This window comes from Castor canadensis, chromosome 7 (assembly GCF_047511655.1).
Source record: "Castor canadensis chromosome 7, mCasCan1.hap1v2, whole genome shotgun sequence".
Classification (NCBI taxonomy): domain Eukaryota; kingdom Metazoa; phylum Chordata; class Mammalia; order Rodentia; family Castoridae; genus Castor; species Castor canadensis.
This window is the reverse complement of record NC_133392.1, coordinates 21,897,431-21,910,666: the sequence shown is the minus strand read 5'-3', so window position 1 is coordinate 21,910,666 and position 13,236 is coordinate 21,897,431. Positions and strand designations below refer to the sequence as shown.

The window sequence follows — 13,236 nt, the reverse complement described above, 5'->3', positions numbered from 1 at the left end:
CTTGCAACCTTGTAGGGTCCTTTACTTCAAAGTAAGAATGGTTATTGGGAAGGGATAAGATCCTGGAATTTGGGATGGAGACATAAGGGAGATGTGGATGAAACTTTGTCTTGACAAGAGAAGCCTACCTTACTTTTGTATTTGGGTATGATTGCCCAAAAAATCCATAAAAGTTTTTATGAAGTAGAGGTGTTACAAGGAAATGGTGAATACTTTATTATTTATACACATTTCTACTATGGTTCTAACATCTATAATGAGATTCAGGTCTTCATACACCTTGAGTATGATGAACCTGGGAGGATGCAATATGCAGAAATTTATTGCGCAGTTTCCCAAATTTGTATAGAAAATGTTTTGCCAAAATTTGTTGAACTTATCCTAAAAACATTGCAACAAAGTTAAAGAGATACAATGTTGGAAAAGGATAAATTTAGGCTTATTGAACACTAAATTTGATATATAACTCAAGTGCTTTTTGACAAGGGCACTAATAGGTTACTTAGTTAATTGAATGAAATTTGGAGATTAATATTTTCTACATTAAATAAATTGTAATGTAATGTAATATTTGCTTTGGTATACTACAGAGGAGGGTATTTAAAAATGTAGTGAGGGGCTTCTGGGTTCAGCCCAGATATATAAAGAACTTGGAGAAAGCATTCTCATTCTTATAACAAGAAAAGCTGGGAAAATGCAAAAAGTAGTATTTTTATTCATCCAATCACTTAACTGAAGTTTCAGGACAAACTATCATATCAAAATTTGGAGAAGCAAGCATCAAAGCAGACACAAGAATTGAGAGTTTGTCTGGAGTAGAAGGGATTGTGTGCCATAAACCCTAGGAACACAAAAATGGAAGCATCTATGAATAGCTGGTGGCTTATTGTGGGCTGATGTGGGCTAGTCCAGAAACAAGCTGCTGCAAATTGCGGTCAGAGGAGGGTCCCCGCATTTTTCAAGGTGGAACTCCCCCAGTGTCTTATAGGAGAATAGGGTAAATCTGAGCACAATTCCTGCTAGACAATAGGAAGGGGAAGTGTATGTTTTTATAATGAAATTGGCTCTCAAATTGATTTCTCTAGCATATAACACTAAACCTCAAGAAAAACAAGGGGAAGAAACTTTATTCTAAGTGCTACTCTGCTCCAGCCCCAATCCAGTTTCCCTATCTTATGTGTGGAAATAAACTAAAAACTATAATGTACAAGGGGATGGTTTTTCAGGACGAAAACTGTGGATAGCAGAAGATACACACTGCAATTGGGAAAAGTTTAAGGAGCATAAAGAATAAAAGCAGGTTTCTTGAAGTAAAAACAGAAGTATGGTGAAGGCTGCACCACTAAAAAACAGATTCAACTTACATTCTAAATATTGAGCAATAATCACAAGAAGAAAACCATCTACATGGTGATAATAAGCTTTCAGTAAAAATAATAGTGGATTACATTTGGAAAAATTGCAAAAAGCACAATCTCCCGAGGAGAAGCACCAAGAAAAACCTGAAAGCCAAGAAAGGGGACAAAAATGAGGCCATGAGGACCAGTGTGCAGTGGCTCATGCCTATAATCCCAGCTACTTGAGAGCGTATACACAGGAGTATCGACATTTGAGGCCAGCCTCCTACAAAAAGCTAGCAAGAACCCATCTCAACCAATAAGTTCACCACATTGGTACACACCTGTCATTCCAGCTGTGAAGGAGGAATAAATAAAATAATTGTGGTTAAATATGAGACTCCACTTGAAAAAATAACTAAAGCAAAATGAGCTGGGAATGTAGATCAAGTGCAAGTGCACCTGTCTACCAAGTGGAAGACCTGAGTTCAAACCATGTACCACCAATAAATAAATAATATCACCAGAGTAATCTTAAACATTTTGTCCCAAAACTACAACAAATAATACATATATATTTAGTCCATCTCTTGAGAATTTAACATAAATTCTCACACTAGCTACCAATCTTTTTCATCTGTTTATAACTATAAAACATGCTGATTTTCAACAACAAGATTATAGGCAAGGAAAAAATTCTTAAGTGGAAATGCAATAACTGGGACCAGATTCATATATAACATAGATGGGATTTCAGTCAGACAACTGAAAATAAATATGATAAAAATGTTAAAATTCCAATGAAAAGGAACACAACATACATGACCAGGTGAGGATCTTGAGCAGAGAGATGGCCAATAAAAGAGAGAATCACAAAGAAATATTTGAAATAAAAACTTGGTAAGAGAAATGGTAGCGTGAATGGACTCATGTCAGACTCAACTGAAGAAAAAATCTACTTTTTAATTTTTATTAGGATATATTCATTGTACAGGGAGAATTCATTGTGACAACTTTAAACAGGCTTTCATTGTACATTGGTTAGATTGCCCTCACCAATTCCCCACCCCAAGTCTCCCTACACACCCCACTTAGAGCAACTGCAAGAAGTTTCATTGTTCTATTTTGTATATGTCTATGAAGCCCATCAACCATATTCCCTCACCTTCATCTCCTCCATTCACCCTCCAACCTCCCACTAGTACACACACACACACACACACACACATTGCACCTATTTTCCAGTTCTGTCTTTCATTATTAATTCCAAAGTTAATATTCATAAGGGTTTCTTGATGTATGCCCACTGTAAGTATACTTTACTTTGGTTAGTGCAACCCCAGTAAAGAATCAGTAAACGTAAACACAAGTCAATAGAAATTATCTAAAATGAAAGGCAAATAGAGAAAATATTATGAAAAATTCCAGAATATCCAAAAGCTGCTTAAGTGTAAAAAACAACGAATGTGCATATAATTGGAAGGGAAAGACAGAGAGAGGAAGCAAAAGAAACACTTGGTAATAATGGTTGAACATTTCAAAGGTCAGTAACAGACAATAAAGGATAGATCCAATAATGTCAGAGAATATCAAGTAAGATGAACACAAAAGACAAAGAAAAAACAACAACAAAACACCAAGGCATATCACATACAAGTCACAGAAAACAAAAGACAACTAGAAAGCTTGAAGGTACCTGTGGGGGTAAAAGGCACTTTACCTATAAAGAAATAAGGAAAACAATTTCAGCATACTTTTTATCAGAGACAATGCAAGTAAAAAAGACAAGAGAGAAAATCTTCAATGGGCTAATAGAGAAACACACACGCACTCACACAAAGAATAAAAGCAAAGATGAAATGCCAAGATAAAATTCTAGATCTAGTGAAAAATTTCTTCAATAAGAGAAGGAAAACTACAGCCTTGCTCAAACAAAAAACAAGGAAACATCCTTTACGATCCACCGTCTGCAGTGCAACTGCCACCAAGATGCAGATTTTCATAAAAACCCTTACTGAGAAGACCATCACACTCGAAGTTGAGCCCTCGGATACTATAGAAAATGTCAAGGCCAAGATCCAGGATAAGGAAGGAATTCCTCCTGAGCAGCAAAGACTGATCTTTGCTGGTAAGCAACTGGACTACAACATTCAAAAGGAGTCCACCGTTCATCTTGTGTTGAGACTTCATGGTGGTGCTAAGAAAAGGAAGAAGAAGTACTACACCGCTCCCAAGAAGAATAAGCATAAGAGAAAGAAGATTAAGTTGGCCGTCCTGAAATATTGTAAGTTCCATGAAAATGGCAAAATTAGTCACCTTTGCTGTAAGTGTCCTTCAGATGAATGTGGTGCTGGAGTTTTTACGGCTACCCACATCGACAGACACTACTGTGGCAAGTGTTGTCTGACTTACTGATTCAATAAACCAGAAGACAAGTAATTGTGAATGGATTAATAAAAGATGTGAACTAAAAAAAAAGAAAAAGAAAAACACAAAAAATCAAGGAACCTCCTTGCTCTGTAAGAAATTTTAAAAGAAATTCTTCGGTTAGAAGGAAGGAATTAGGCCAGAAACTTGAAGAAATGGATGAAAATAAATATAATTTTTCAGTTTCTGTATGTGTGTGTGTGATATGAATGTCAATATCAGAGCTACAGGAAGAAAGGAATTGGGGATATTCTGTTGCATAGCATCTTCACGTCATATGAACAAGTGTAATATTGCTTACAGGTGGCCTTAGATTTGTTTTAATATATATTAAATATAAGACAACCCATAAAATATTTAAAAGAATTATAAATGTGAAGACAATGTTAGAGATAAAAGTCATATTAAAAATGCTTATTTATTCACTCTATGCCCATTAAAATGTCTTTAAATTAAATATAAAAATTAAAAATACAAATGTACAAATTTAAAAATACAACTTTTTTCATGAGGGTATAGAATAGAAATTTTCAGTCCTGTTGCTGGTGAAGATGTGAAACAGTACAGAAACTTTGGAAAATAGACTAACAGTTTCTTATAAAACTAAATGCAGTCTCAGCATACAATTTAGGAACTGGACCACTAGATACTTACTTTAAAATTGATGCTCACCCTGAAAAGCCTCTTGAACTATGCCCATAGCCTTTTTTGTTTGTTTGTTTGTTTGTTTGTTTAGTTATTTTTCAGGTAGGATCTCATAATGGCTTGGGGCCAACCTCAGATCACAATCTTTGTACCTATGCCTCTACCACAGCTGGGATTGCAGACATGAACCACCACTCCAAGCTTGCTTTTCCAGGGCTGGTCTCAATAACAACCCTCCCAATCTCTGTCTCCCAAGTCATTGGGACTACTGGTGTGTTCCCCATGCCAACCTTACAGCATCTTTATTCATAATTACCTGGCATCAACCAAAATGCTCTTCAGTAGGTTAGTGAGTGAAGAAACAGAGAGGTACATCCATAAAATTAAATGTTAAACAGCAATCAAAAACTAAGTCCACATAATTAAAACACTTAGTAATTGAACAACAAACGGGGAGAAGATACAAAAAAACCTTTCAAGCATGAGTTCCAAATGAGTGATAGATTGAGAGATGTTTTCCTTGGAGGAAGTGAAGCATAACTCCTCCTATCAGCTGTTTTCCAAAACATGTGAGGCAGAAGTGGGGAAGAATAACTTTACAATAGAGAAACCTGAGAAACACTACTGCAGTCGGGTGACCAAAGTTAACATTGATGTCAGCCAGGCATGGTAACCAATACCTTTGCTCCCAGATACTCAGGAGTTCAAAGCCAGCACCAAGGAAAAGTAGCAATGAAACCCTACCTCCAAACCAAGACAAAAAATAAAGGTCTGGGAGTATAGCTTATTTAATAGAGCACTTGACTGGTAAGCACAGGGTCTTGGGTTCAATCTCTAGTATGGCAAAATAAAAAACCAATCATATGCCAGGTTAGTAGTATCTACCCTTTATGTGGTATAATTAAAGCTACATTTTATTAATGAGATTCTATTCCCCAACACCCATAACTAGGGTCTATGTGTGAGAACAATACACAAATCCAAATTGAGGGACATTCTGAAAAATACATTACCAGTAATCAAAACTATCAAGACAATCAAAACAAAAATAATGATTTAGAAACTTTCACAGTTGAGAGAAGAAAAAGGAGACAGAAGACAAAATATAGTATCCTGGGTGAAATTCTTGAGCAGAAAAACGTAAAAAGCTAAACGTCTTTATTAGGAATAGATCTTTTTTTTTTTTCTTTTCTCTCATCAAAGCAGGAAAAGAGAGAGAAAGAGACCAAACAAATGTTAACAACAAAACACCTTAAATATAAAGTATCAGCTAGATTGAAAGTAAAGGGATAGAAGAACATTTACCACACTAACACTAATCAGAAGAAAGCTGAAGAAACTATATTAATTTCAGACACTAGCCATTTGTTTGGCAGAATAGGTGATCAATATAATGGAGAAAATATAAGATTATATTTGTGTTATTTATTGAATTTTCGCTATGTACTATGCACATCGCTTCATGTGATTGTCATTTTATTTTCTCAATTACCAGAAAGAATAGCCATAAATTTTATGCTAGTTTCCCAGCTGAAAAGAATAAGTTGTGAGGGATTAAACGAGAACCTAGGTTGATAAGACCAGGAAATGAGCATGTTCAGGTCATGATTCCAGCACCGACTTGATGACACAGTACAGTGTTTAGTTGGTCAACCACAGAAGAGTTAGGCACTACCACCAACTAGAGCCAGAGCAGCTGGGGCTAAGCATAGACAGGGTTTGCATGGGAATCTTATGAAAAGTCTCCTTTGTATTCCATTGATTAATATTCTTATGGCCAACACAAAATATATTCTGATCCCACAAGGTTTTTTTGGTGGGGGAGAGGTTATATATTTATTTGTTTTTCTCCTTGCTATGTAGGCGTGCTCTACCACTTAAGCCACTCCCTAGCCTTTTTTTTTTTTTAAATAGAGTTTTGCTTTATGCCTGGGTGGATCTGGACCACATTCCTTCTATTGGTACTTTCCTGCATTGCTGTGATGAAAAAGCATATGCCACTGCGCCCATCCATTCATTGAGATGGGTCTCTTTAATTTTTTTGTCCAGTCTGGCATCAAACCATGATGCTCCTAATCTCTGCCTACCAACCCAAGTTAGCTATGATTATATGCTTGAGTCACCATTCCCAGCCTCTGATTCCAAAGTTTGAATAGTGACTTCATGAGAAAGACAGTGTTGAGAAAATAAAATGACATAACCACATGAAGCGATGTGCACAGTACATGGTGAAAATTCAATATATAACACTGAATATTTAGTGATTTTTAAGCCATGAAACATGCCACTTTATAAAATTTTAGTTGACAATGATCATGAAAACTATCAATCTAGTCCTCTCATTTTACTGTTGCAGAAACTAGTGCCCAAACATATGAAGGCATGAATCTAGCCACTCAGTAACTCAGTACAGAACCAGAATGAGACTGTATCCTCCTGATCTGATGCTGATTCTACAGAGTTATCTATGTAATGTTTTTTCACACTTCTTTTGAATGACTAAACATTATCTATTTACAGTTTAAAAGACAAATTTGTTGACTTCATTATTCTGTGGCCATTGCAATCCCAAGAGATTCTCATCAGTCACGTGTTTTCAATAAAAATAGCTATTCGTCTATGAGAAGCAAAAGGAACTCTTTCCTCTCTCCCCCGTCCCCATTTGTACTGTGAACAATATCTTTACAGACACGCAGATGCGGTACGTCCCTGTGGGTCAGCGTGGGCCTTCTGTGCTGGCCTCTGCCTCTTTTCACTGCTTTGGCTTCTCATTCAGAGCAATAGAGCCCTTTCTGGTCTAATTCATTCTAATCTTTTCATGAATGTTTGAAGAAAAAGCAAATCAAACAAAGAATTCCCATATTGAAAGAAACCAAGCAAACAAAACAGATCAAAATATGAATAGTCCCAACCTAAGAATGGTTGAGTTTATGAGTTTTTCAACTTCATAATGGTGTGAAAGTGTACCCACACAACTGTCCTTTTCACTTCCTGTAAAATTGCATGAGCTATACAATTCTCTATTGTGTTAGTTGAGTTTGCCCACTCTTGGTAATGTGAGAGTTCTGAGCATGTTTAAGGTAGCCCAGACTAAGCTGTGATGTCTCTAGGTTAGGATTATTACATACATTCTCCATTTATGATATTTTCAACATGTGACATTTTTATCAAGATATAAACACGCTGCATGTTGAAGAGCATTTGTAACCACATTTTCATGTTGCATGCAAATGGGTGCCTTGAAATTGTTGCGTGTTAAGTAAAGTAAACTGTGAAACTGGCCTAGCTACTAAGGAGAACAGACAGCATTTTATCTAATCCATATTTTTTGTTATCTCTTACACACCACATTTCCCATCCATTCCTATCTCTACTTATTGTTACCTTCTTTCAAAAGCAACTTACTGATAGAAAATTCTGCTTTTTGAAGCAACAATGCAAGATCTCCAGACCCTGGAGATGAAAGAAAGTAAATGCCCAGTTAAACTTGGCTGGGCTTAAAAGAGCTAATCAAAAAGTGACCATTAGAGAAATGTTATCATGATTACATTCTTTAAGAAGCAGTAAAATTTAAAAAGGAGAGAAAATTAGGCCATGAGGGCAATGTTTAAAAGGAGGAAAGAGTCACCTTGAAGATGTTTCTACTCTGAATTTTGTACTTTCAGGCACAGTGTGTTGCCATGTGTCCTTTCTCCAGCTGGAGGTGTCGAATTCTCAGCATTAAAAAGGACTCAAAGGGTGTTTACTTTGACTTCCCCCTCTTGAATCCCCTTCCTACCTCATCCTCTCAAGCTGGTGGCTAGCTATAAATTTTTTGAAATCCCAGATGTTGGAAATATCACAAGCCTCAGTAACACATCTCTTCCTTAGCTGTCTGCATGAGAGGTTCTTGTTTTGTGAACAGAAAATCAGTGGAATTCACAAGTAGTAAATAAATGTATGAATGTACTCACATTCAGAGTACAAGTTAGAACTGCAAAGTGCTTTATATATGTATGCCCACATAAAAGAGTTATGTACAGAGAAAGAATATTAGAGAATGTATATTGTACATTACTATTCCATGCAAATAAGGATATAATGAGATTGAAAATCCTACACGCTCCTGGTGGCATTAAAATTACGAAAAATCTAATGAAAACACTTTGGCAGCATATAATGTATGGAAAAATTGCCTGTCCCCTTTGACCCAATAAACAAATCTCTGGCAATTACCAAAGGGAAAATAAAATCACAAATAACACACCTATACACACACATGCAAAGATACACTAGGGATGTTTAGAAATGACTTTTCTACATAAACAAAATATTTTATTTATTAAATTACATGTGCTCAAACATTATAAAGACACTTAAAATACGTTTAAATACTATATAGCAGCAAGATATTGATTATGATATCTTCTCCTTATGCAAAAAGTAAAATGTTTTGTAGTCAGTATTTCTGATTGCAAGAATCAGAAACTGGTAGAATCTGATTTTAGCAAGAAAACTGTGCAATTGGAAGAACGAAAAAGAGAAACACAAGGAGGTTTCCAGAACAAGTTTTAGCATAAACACAGCCAAGAAAAGATAGCCTAAAACACACCATAGGTCAGTTAGAGTGGTCCATGCCTATAATCCTAGCTACTCAAAAGTTGGAAATTGGGAGGATTACAGTTCAAGCCCAGGCCAGGGAAAAAGTTATTGAGACCCCATCTCAAGCAATTTGGGTGCATGTGCCTGTCATTTCAGCTACACAAGAAGCATGGAGGAGAATCATTGTCCAGACTTCTCTGGGAAAACACATAAGATTCTGCATGAAAAATAAGTTTTAAAAAAGCAAAAAGGGACAGGGTGTGGCTCAAGTGGTAAATCACCTGTCTAGCAAGAAATGAGGACCTGAGTTCAAAGCTCAGTATGCCAAAAACAAATGAAAAAAAAAACATAGATGTGGAAGCAAATTGTCATCGGGACTCTACAGCCAAAACACTTCAGTTTACACTACTGACCACACTGAAACGGAAACCTGCATACTGAGTGCCTGTGATTATTATGGTACCAGCACACTTATAAGCCCAGAAACAGCCATCACCATCTACCTCTGCCACTTCTATCAGAAAAGTTACATAGATCTACCATATGATCCAGCAATCCCACTCCTGGGGATATACCTAAATGAATGCGACACAGGTTACTCCAAAAGCACCTGCACCCCGATGTTTATTGCAGCACTATTCACAATAGCCAGTTATGGAAACAACCAAGATGCCCCACTATTGACAAATGGATCAAGAAAATGTGGTACTTATACACAATGGAATTTTACTTAGCCATGAAGAAAAATGAAATCTTATCATTTACAAGTAAATGGATGGAACTGGAGAACATCATTCTGAGTGAGGTTAGCCAGATTCAGAAGACCAAAAATCATATGTTCTCCCTCATATGTGGTCTTTAGATCTAGGGTAAATGCAGCAATGTTGTAGGACTTGGGTTACATGACAAGGGGAGAACATATGCGGGAAGTACGGGGTTAGATAGAAAACCCAAAACATGAAAGCATTTGATGTCCCCACTCCAGAGGAATTAGTACAGAAACCTTAAAGTGACAGAGGTCCACATGAGAAGGGGATCAGGAACCAGTGTAAAGATCAGTTAGAGAATAATCAACCTGGGTTGTAACACATTTGTACATGAAAGCCATGCTAGGAATCTCTCTGCATAGCTGTCCTTATCTCAACTAGCAAAAATGCTATGTCTTTCTTATTATTGCTTATTTCTGCTCTTCAACGGAACCGGAGAAAAAGGCAGAGCAGGTTCCCTGGAAGGGGGGCGGGCAGGGGCAGGAGGGAGAAATGACCCAAATGTTGTATGCACATGTGAATAAATGAATAATTTAAAAAAAGAAAGAAAAGTTACTGGCCAGACCCTCTTCTTACATCATGAGCTTTTTGATTAAGACTTGAGGTGCCTGTGTCTAAAAACATGGTTAGAACTCTGGCTTCAAAGAGTAAGGAAAAGAGAGAACCGGCATCACCAATTCACATGACAGAAGTCTTTCATAGGGGTTTCTTCAAAGACAGCAAAAGATTTAAACCCAGATCAGCCAAAAATAGTTGTATATGCCCACCAGATACTAAGAAATAAGTTAAACTGGGATTGTAAATGAAAAAACTTTGAATTTATGCAAGCTTGATAAAATTATAGTAGTGACTCAATTCTACTTAGTAATCTAGGTGTTATTTTCTTATTTAATGTCCTGCATTTCCATATTCTGCTATGGCTTCAGTGTTTTTTGTCCTCTCCAAAATTCATGTTGAAATTTAATGTCCAGCACAATAGTGTTGGAAGCTGACACCTAATGGATGGTGTCTAGGTCATGAGGGCTCCCATCTCATGAATTGATCAATATCATTATAAAAGTGTGAGTTCAGTCTGTTTGCATTTTGTCCCTCCACTTCTGCCATGTGATGGCACAGAATGAAGGCACTTACCGGATGTCTAAAACTTTATTTTGCATTTCCTCCAGCCTCTAGAATTGTGAGTCAATAAAATTCTGTTCATTATAAATTATGCAGTCTCAGGTATTCTGTTATAGCAGCAGATTAAGATATTTTCTTATTAAAAACAATGTTGTATGATGGCTATTTTCACAGGGGTGAGGTGCAATCTTAGTATGGTTTTTGATTTGCATTTCCTTTGTGGCTAGAGATGGTGAGCATTTTTCATGTGTTTTTTGGCCATTTGGATTTCTTCTTTTGAGAAAGTTCTCTTGAGTTCAGTTGCCAATTTCTTTATTGGTTCATTGATTTTTGGAGAGTTTAGTTTCTTAAGTTCCCTGTATATTCTGGTTATCAGTCCTTTGTCTGATGTATAGCTGGCAAATATTTTCTCCCACTCTGTGGGTGTTCTCTTCAGTTTAGAAACCATTTCTTTTGTTGTGCAAAAGATTTTAATTTTTTGAAGTCTCATTTGTACATCCTTTCTCTTAGTTGCTGAGCTGCTAGGGTTCTATTGAGGAAGTGCTTGCCTATTACTATTAATTCCAGAGTATTCCCTGCTCTTTCCTGTATTAACTTCAGAGGTTTGGGTCTGATATTAAGGTCCTTAATCCATGTTGAGTTGATACTAGTACAGGGTGATAAACATGGATCTAGCTTCAGTTTTTTGCAGACAGATAACCATTTTTCCCAACAACATTTGTTGAAGAGGCTGTCTTTTCTCCATTGTATATTTTTGGAAACTTTGTCAAAAATAAGGTGGGCATAGCTGTGTCGATTCATATCTGGGTCCTCTATTCTGTTCCACTGGTCTTCATGTCTGTTTTTGTGTCAGTACCATGCTGTTTTTATTGCTATTGCTTTGTAATATAGTTTGAAGTCAGGTATTGTGATATTTCCAGCATTGCTCTTTTTGCTGAGTATTGCCTTGGCTATTCATGGTACCTTGGGTTTCTAAATGAACTTTATGGTAGATTTTTCAATCTCTATGATGACAGTCATTGGGATTTTGATGGGAATTGCATTAAACATGTAGACTGCTTTTGGTAGTATAGCCATTTTTGCTATGTTGATAGCCATCATCAAAAACACCACCAACAACATGTGTTTGGCAAGGATGTGAGGAAAAAGAACCCTCATACACTGCTGGTAGGAATGCAAGCTGGTGCAACGACTCTGGAAAAAATTTGGAGGCTTCTTAAAAACCTAAACAGATCTGCCATATAATCTAGTAATCCCACTCCTGGGGATATACCCAAAGGAATGTGACACAGGTTATTCTAAAGGTGTCTGCACAGCCATGTTTATTTTAGCACTATTCACAATAGCCAAGTTATGGAAACAACCAAGATGCTCCACTACTGATGAATGGATCAAGAAAATGTGGTATTTATACACAATGGAATTTTATTCAGCCATGAAGAAGAATGAAATCTTATCATTTGCAAGTAAATGGATAGAACTGTAGAACATCATTCTGAGGGAGGTTAGCCAGGCTCAGAAGACCAAAAATCATATGTTCTCCCTCATATGCAGACTTTAGATACAAGGCAAGTACAGCAATGTGGTTGGACTTGGATCACATGACAAAGGGAGAGCACATATGGGAGATATGGGAATAGGTAGAAAACCCAAAACATGAAAGCATTTGATGTCCTCACTCCAGAGAAACTAATACAGAAACCTTAAAGCAACAGAGGTCAACATGAGAAGGGGATCAGGAACCAGTGTAAAGATCAATTAGAGAATAATCAACCTGGGTTGTAACACATTTGTACATGAAAGCAATGCTAGGAATCTCTCTGTATAGCTATCCTTAACTCAACTAACAAAAGCGCTTTGTCTTCCTTATTATGCTTATGTCTTCTCTTCAACAAAATTAGAGATAAGGGCAAAACAGGTTCTGCGTGGAATCGAGGGGAGAGGGGGTTGAGGGGGAAGGGGGCAGGGGGGAGAAATGACCCAAACAATGTATGCACATGTGAGTAAATTAATAATTAAAAAAATGTTGTAAACTGTCTTCCTTCTGCTGAGGTCAGACACTGCACCCTTTTCCTCCCTTAGTAATCAAAGCATGCCTTTCCTTAGAGTACCTAGCAGAGGACTCTTGAAATGATGAGTATTTAGAAATTCCTAAAAATGGTGAAAATATAGACAATCTGAGGGCAAGAGAGAATGAATAAATGGATAAATAAATGAATATTTCAATGAATCAATTGTCCTATTTGGAACTGAATAAAATCTAGCATAAGATCAGAGGGAATTCATCTCATCTTCAGTAGTATTCTTAATGATATCACTTACTAAATGAAGTATCTGCCATGGTAAAATTTCTATATCTT

The 13,236-nt window shown here is 36.7% G+C and overlaps 1 protein-coding gene across 1 annotated transcript; it reads left to right on the top strand.

Moving 5' to 3' along the window:
* Positions 1-3,326: 3,326 nt before the first annotated feature.
* LOC109702553 (ubiquitin-ribosomal protein eS31 fusion protein-like) lies at positions 3,327-3,796 on the top strand. Its single transcript, XM_074077909.1, has one exon. It carries the CDS (start codon positions 3,327-3,329, stop codon positions 3,750-3,752), a length of 426 nt encoding a protein of 141 aa, XP_073934010.1. The 3' UTR covers positions 3,753-3,796.
* The last annotated feature ends 9,440 nt before the right edge of the window (positions 3,797-13,236 follow it).